This window comes from Genypterus blacodes, unplaced genomic scaffold, assembly GCF_046128005.1.
Source record: "Genypterus blacodes isolate CSIRO-AG114 ecotype Tasmania unplaced genomic scaffold, CSIRO-AGI_Gbla_v1 ptg000039l_1, whole genome shotgun sequence".
In the NCBI taxonomy this organism is placed as follows: domain Eukaryota; kingdom Metazoa; phylum Chordata; class Actinopteri; order Ophidiiformes; family Ophidiidae; genus Genypterus; species Genypterus blacodes.
Genome location: NW_027466852.1, coordinates 3,295,551 through 3,302,597, shown reverse-complemented (window position 1 = coordinate 3,302,597; position 7,047 = coordinate 3,295,551). Strand labels below are relative to the sequence as shown.

The following is a 7,047-nucleotide window of genomic DNA, read 5'->3' as shown; positions in this document are numbered from 1 at the left end:
GTTATTGTCATGGCTGCGCCCGTAATGGTCCTAGCCAAAGCACACCGACACTTTTCAAAACATATTCAGGTGTTATTCTGCAGAGATGTCGTTTAAAGATCCGACCAAATGGAACAACGCAGTGTCGCTCATGTACGCCTTTGGTGTGTGGACTATGATCGGTTCATATGCCTATTATAAATACACAGGCCAGTATGACGAGAAACCTGGTGAGTGACAACATAACCTTCTCACTGAACAGCATGCTTATGCTAACTATAGCAAAACAAACACTTTAAACAGCAAATTATAATAATGCAACATGCTACATTTACTGTTAAAGAGCAAGAAGCCTGATAATAATAATAATAACAACTCGCCTCAGACTGATGTTACTACAAAATTAGAAGTAAAACAAGAATATTGAACTGAAGTAATTAGTTGAATACTCGTGGATAAAAAGAAACACAGAATTAACTATTTATACAATCAGTTTCTGCTGTCTGATGGAATATGCATTAGTACCAAATAATTCTCAAACTCCTGAGTGTGTTTCTGAGTGACATTGGGAGTAAATGACATCATCTAAAAGTCTTCATCTCACATTAATCTAGACCTGCCAACCTTCTCAGTTAAAATGACCTTTTTAATGACCTTGATATAAGAGACTGTAAGTCATGAGTTATTTGCTTTTCCCTCTTCACTCTAGGAGAGAAAGAAGAGGAAGTGGAGGAGCTGGAAAGTCCAAACCAGGTTGTCAGTAAGACGGCACACAACAAGACCACCGTCATCTACAAGGAGAACTTTGTCCCTTTAACTGCCAGGATCTACACCTTCCTCTTTCGTGGCCAGTCCCTCAACAAAGAACCTGAGGAGGCAAGAGACGACCCAAAGTAGCTCCACCTCTCCCAAATATGGGCGTGAACCTGTGGAGAACACATATGGACATTGTATCTTTATGATGCACTTTGAATGTTTGAAAGTTTGTATGTCCAGCTGTTTGTCCATTTGTGTCTGGATTCAAGTGGATATATTATTATATTGTGAACAATATAGAGCAATATTTCTATCAGCTCTGATCCAAATCAATAATCAAAACCATGCTCTTGTTGGCGTGATGTAATCAAGTCTATGAGTTTTGGATAAGAGTCTTGCTGCAGAGATTTGAAACCCTGCAGCACTCTAGTGTTATTGAAGCGACATCGTACATGAGACTGCACGGCTGTGTGTCCCCCTGGAGGCCTAAAGGCGTAATGGTCACGTGCTATAGTGGACACACGTTTAATAGATGGTCATAAATTATATTCTGTGTCACACTGTGGTTGAAATGTTTGATTGATAAATAATGTGACATTCTGTGTATAATGGAGGGAAACTTTTACCTCTATGACATTTTGTGTCTGATTTATAAACAATCATTTCTGAAACATTATCTCCCCTTTTTAGTGGTTCACTGTGTGTGTGTGTGTGTGTCCAAGGAAATTAATACAACAATGAATTTCCCTAAATTGAATATTGAACTTATATCTTTTTATTTATTTATTTTTCAATTTAATATTATTTAGAATACTTTATTTAATCATCTTCTCTTGAAAACAAACAAATGTAACAGTGCGCTGCATTATTCCACAACAAACAATAGCCTGGTTTTAACTGATAATCTTCGGTTTACAGTCTAACCTAAAATCTCTCCAAAATAAAATTAAAGCAAGATTAGCCAATTTAAGTAAAAGTGATGGAGTGCAATCTTTATGTAGCAATCCAACAATATTGAAGTCACTTTTAGAAGGAATAACTGTGCCTCAAGCAGCCCAACATAAAATCATCCTGCTGTAAAATTTGTGCAATTTGCGTAACACAAGAATAACCAAAACTTTAAATCTGAATCAAATCTCAACAATAGAAACACACTCACACAATCAACCAAGCACATGCACACAGTTATGCATGGATAGAGCTGCTGTTTTAGCGGCACATACTTGGTTTCATAGGTTTGTCAATTTCTTAGTTGGTATCCATATCTAGTATTGTTCTGTGATTTAATAATTCCATATAGTAGCCTGGAATTTGGGGTTGAGTAATTCTACATAGCATAGTGTCATTAGATAATCAGAGATGGTTGATATCATTCACTTATCTGCCTATCTTCTTTTCACAACTGCTACATGAGAAATATTAAGAAAATCAACAATATTGTCACTATAAATTGCAGAATGGGACAGGACAAATTGGCATTAGGCAGTCACAGCGCATTGAAGGGAATTCCATGGAATAGTGTAGGGCCTATATATTTTTTTGTCATTAAAATGTTTGGACGATAATGCCATTAGATCACAAATAGCATTGATAATGTTACAGTAAAATCAGAATTAAGGATAAACCAGTTTAAGAAAAATATGTTTTAACAACTCTGCAGGATTTTTCATCACTTCATACACATTGTAGGAAAAATAAAGCTGTGCTTCGGCATTTCGCAAATGCAGAAGCACATGAATAAAATGAAGAGGTGAAATGGAATTTAAGGCAGATTAAGATTGAACAATGAACAATCGTAAACAATGGAAATAAAATTAATGAATGAATTAATCTGAGAAATAATTCAACACGGTTATGAAATTATCAAGCAGTCTCAATTTCATATTGATCAGAGCTAAGTGACACCTACACTCTTTTGGTGTTTTCTGGATATATTTCAGAAAATGGATCTCAAAACCTGTATTGTTGGCATGTCGTCATTTGAACACTGCATAGCTGGTGAGGGCAGTCAGCAGCTACAATTATTGAAGTAAACTGAGAAGAGGTGCAACAGGATTTAAAAATTTCAACTGAGTATGCCTCTTTTATGAGTGCAGGAAGTGCGTTCCAGAGAAAAGGAGTGCAATATGAAAATGAAATATGAAATATTCTTTGTCTTGACCTTTGGGATAACAAGCAATCCTGCCTGCTGAAATCTTAAGGGTCGCGCAGGAACTTAAGTGGCAATAACTTCAGAAAGATACACTGGAGTCAAGCCATGTAGTATCTTATACGTAAGAAGTAAGACCGTACAATCAGCCCTGGCACTGACAGGAAGCCGGTGTAGCGACGCTAGAACTGGCATGAGCCTTGCTGCAGTGTTTTGGATATGGATGTACCCTTGTCACATTGTTAATGTGGCTGCTAAATGTTAGGTCCTCGTCAAATGTTTCGCCCAGAGTCTTTGCCGTTGAGGAGCATCAAATGAGATTGTTTTGAAGGTTTTGAACCTAAAAGGTTCTGAAATTTCAATCTCTGCTTCTTTGGCCCTAAGATCAACAGCAATAATTTTGTCATCCAGCCTTTAACAGAAAGAAGGCAGGACGTCAGGTTGGAGATTCCAGCGTGATCGGATTTATAGAAACATACAATTGAGTATCGTCTGCAAATGGATGAAAGTCTATGCCAAACTGACAAACTATGTTTCCAAGTGAGAGCATATAAAGAGAGTGATGGGCCCAATACAGAACCCTGTGGAACGCCAAACTTTACAGGGTTTAGTATTATTTCCCAAAACAAAGTGGAACCTATTTGTTAGGTAAGATCTAAACCAGGAAAGTGCGAGAACACAAACGGCTTTGTGGTTTCCACCCCAAAAAAATTGTGATTATGATGTCAAAGGGTGCACTTAAATCAAGTAGCATTAGAACTGACATAGCACCAGGGTCAGCATTCAGAAGTAGATAGTTTGAAATCTTAGTAATAGCTGTTTCAGTGCTCTGTAGGGGCCTGAAGCCAAATTTGCCATTTGACGCAAGGTAGTCCATAAGCTGATCCGTTACCAGACGCTCAAGAGTTTTAGAGAGTAAAGGAAGATAAGAAATGGGTCTGTAATTATTTAGAATGTCTGGGTCTTAAGTAGGCTTTTTTTTAACAGAGCTTTAATAATAACAGCTGTTTTAAAAGCAGCAGGCACAAGCACTGTGCAGAGTGACTTATTTATTATATTAAGCATAGAGGCCCCAAGCACCGGGCATAGATCCTTTACAATTTTGGCAGGGAGAGGATCAAGCAAGCAGGTAGTTGGCTTGGAGGAGCCGACTAATTTAGAAAAAGTGGCCAATGAAACTGTCTAAACAAAAATAACTTAAAGGAACAGGCAGAGGATTTCTCATGGTGGCAACATCAGAGAGGGCTGTCCTAGAGGGAGTAGAGTTGTCAATTACTGCCATTATATTGTCAACCTTGTTCATAAAAACTCCATGAAGTCCTTTGGTACAAACTCAGAGCTGACTGTGGCCACCTTTTTTGGTAAAGTTTGGTAGTTAAGTTAAGGAGAGGCCTCATTTATTGGCACCAGGCCGTCATCTATAAACCATGTTTCACAGAGGCACAGCAAATCCAGGCTATGCTCTTGGATTTTGGCATTAACTAGTAGTGCAATGCTGACTAGACATCTGATATTATATTAATTATTAATACGTTGTTAGTAATAACAACCCCCAACAAAAATAACACAATGATTTGTTGAGTTTTCTTTGTTGTAGTTCTTAATTCCATAAATGCAAAACATGGTATTATTGTAATGGAAATACAGATTTAAAGTACCAAATAATTATGTAGTTGACTGCAGTCATCACATGTTGTAAAATATGTTATTGTTTCCTCATTTACAATGATTAGTAATGTCGATAGGCTCATTTAGACTTAATAGGCTGTGTTTCCTTCATTATGAGGCTCAAATATATATTTCGGCTCCAGACAGATTTGTTTTGATCAAAATGACTCATTTGATATTAAAGGTTGCTGACCTCTGGGATACGCAAATATACTTGATTTGTTTCCTGTTTGACCAGTCCTTTTACAGAACTGATGCATCCTTCCATTTATATAAATCACAAAGAGAGCGCCATGCTTCGTTTCAGGTCACACACGGCTGTGCTTTGTGTGTGTTTGTGTGTGTATTCCTCCAGCTTCAGTTCGCTGCTCTCGGTTATCTCTTCGGCTGCGCGTCGGTCATCTCCGTGTCTCTTCGTGTTCCACGGCAGTCGGCAGTGCTTGTAGCGCGCTCCCGGTCCAGCAGCAGCGGCGGCGGCGGCGCGCCTCAAGGAACACGGACAAGTCCTCCACAGAACCTCCGGACGCTGTTTGACTGTGACCCACGCGTGATGTCGGTCCGTGTGATGGAGGTGATGCTTTGGTAGATATACGTTAGCGGAGCTGCTGAACACCATGAAGCTGCTGTTTGTGTTGACGCTGCTGTGGCGCGACGCGGTATGCGGGTCCCCGAGCGTCCAAATCGGTAGGCGCGTAATCCTTTATCACCGCATCTCCCCTTCACCTTCTTCACTTCACCATTCCGTCCCCCCGCACTCATCTGCCTCACATCTGCCTATCCTTCTTTTCTTATTCATCTGTGTTTCTGCACTCACCCTTCCCTCACTTGGCCCATTACCCCATCATGTGTCAGTCATATCCCCCCTCTCCTGTCTTTCCTCTTTCCGTCATCCTCTCTTCATTTTCTGAACCAGGTCCTCCTGTAAAGTGGGCCTCTGTCTCAGCCTCCCTGCCTCCACTCGCTCTCACAGCAGGCCTGTGCATGATACAGCTTCTCTATTTTTGTGAAAGCAAGTACATAATCTCCTCTCTCTCTCTCTCTCTCTCTCTCTCACACACACACACACACACACACACACATACAGCTAGACGCTGGATATCATTTACTTGTTGTCATTGTTGATTTTTAGAAATGTACTTACTGCTGTAATCTTGTCAGAAATTGTCTTTAAATGTTTTTAAAATGATCTCAAATCTCCCTTAAGTTAGTCTTAAGTTACTGACGCTTTCATTGATCTGACTGCAGTAATATTACCTACCTAATTTCTTATTTCTTGTCCCTTTCCTCATGCAGGAGGAGTGTTTGTAATATGTAATATGATGCTGTAAACTGAATAAACCTGTCAGTAATTCTGTAAATCTGTAGGCTTTGAAAGTATCCCTCACACTCTCATCATGCTGTCATTTCCATCTGTCCTCCAGCCATCACCCTGTGAGTTTACACACTCTATTTGCTTGATTCACCTGCTTCCTCCAGCCAAATAGCAGTTAGGTCCCCTTTGTTTCCTACTCTCTCAGTTGTAATGTGGATGGTTTAATATTTCTCTGAGCATGTTTTTGACAAGTGATACATTTGGACTTGCCTGTGTGTTTATCACTGTTTTTTGCAATCCCTTAGTATAGCTTCAAACTGACCCAACCTAACCCAATCATGCAGAAATACAGCCACACATCACATTGTCTAGTTTTTGTTTTGTATTAGCTAAGGCTGAGTGGTGCCAGGGTCAGTGGTAATCAGTTTTTTTTGGTTATTTGGTTTTGAAGGTACATGGTAAGGTAACTGGTGCCATAATCAGGTTTCAATACACAAACCTGAGCTTCCCTACTGAATGAAGATGCGTTTCTCTGGACATGAGTGTATGTTTTCATTTTTGTAAAAAGTGTAATTCAGTTCTCATTCTAAGTTTAAGTTCTGTCTGTGTCTCCCTGTTTGTTTCTCTGCCTACATGCCCATATGATTTTCTGATTGTTTCACTATACTTGCTTTGCCTTGTGTCTCAGGTGGTTTGTTTCCCAGGGGTGCAGATCAAGAGTACAGTGCGTTCAGAGTGGGCATGGTTCAGTTCGGGATGGCAGACTTCAGGCTCACTCCACACATAGACAACCTTGAGGTGGCCAACAGCTTTGCAGTTACCAATTGTTGTAAGTATATGTCTGTCTGTTGTATATGTCTTGTCTAACTGCATTTGTGTGTATAAAGTACATGGTGCCCAATCTCCACATTTTATTAATGAAGGTAATATTGATATAGATCATACTTTTTGCTTCTATGAAGCCACTCATTTGTTAATCCATTATTCCATCCATTCATTATATAGTGAAATGGCTTTTCACCTTCAGGTGACCCTTTTGAAAAAGATGTGTCATAAAACGTAAACATAGAAGTTGCACAAAATATTTCATCGTATACAACAACAATACAACTCTTCTTTCAAATACTGACAAAATCGTTTAAAGTTCCTTATTCAATTGTCTTACAACATTAACAATCCATAG

General features: G+C 39.3%; 2 protein-coding genes across 4 annotated transcripts in view; both read left to right on the top strand.

The window, feature by feature from the left end:
• LOC142996851 (small integral membrane protein 26-like) lies at positions 1 to 1,411 on the top strand. The gene is made up of 2 exons (XM_076147966.1): positions 1 to 209; positions 689 to 1,411. Exons 1-2 carry the CDS (start codon positions 86 to 88, stop codon positions 874 to 876), a joined length of 312 nt encoding a protein of 103 aa, XP_076004081.1. The 5' UTR covers positions 1 to 85; the 3' UTR covers positions 877 to 1,411.
• Positions 1,412 to 5,160: 3,749 nt separating this feature from the next.
• The window catches only part of LOC142996822 (glutamate receptor 2-like), a 41,633-nt gene continuing 39,746 nt past the window's right edge, over positions 5,161 to 7,047 (top strand). For 2 of the 3 annotated variants that reach the window (XM_076147922.1, XM_076147921.1), the window contains exons 1-2: positions 5,161 to 5,236; positions 6,553 to 6,693. In XM_076147922.1, the coding sequence (XP_076004037.1) occupies positions 5,167 to 5,236; positions 6,553 to 6,693 (211 nt within the window). In that variant the 5' untranslated portion in view covers positions 5,161 to 5,166. The remainder of the gene's footprint in view (positions 5,237 to 6,552; positions 6,694 to 7,047) is intronic. The other variant, XM_076147923.1, reaches the window with a different exon arrangement.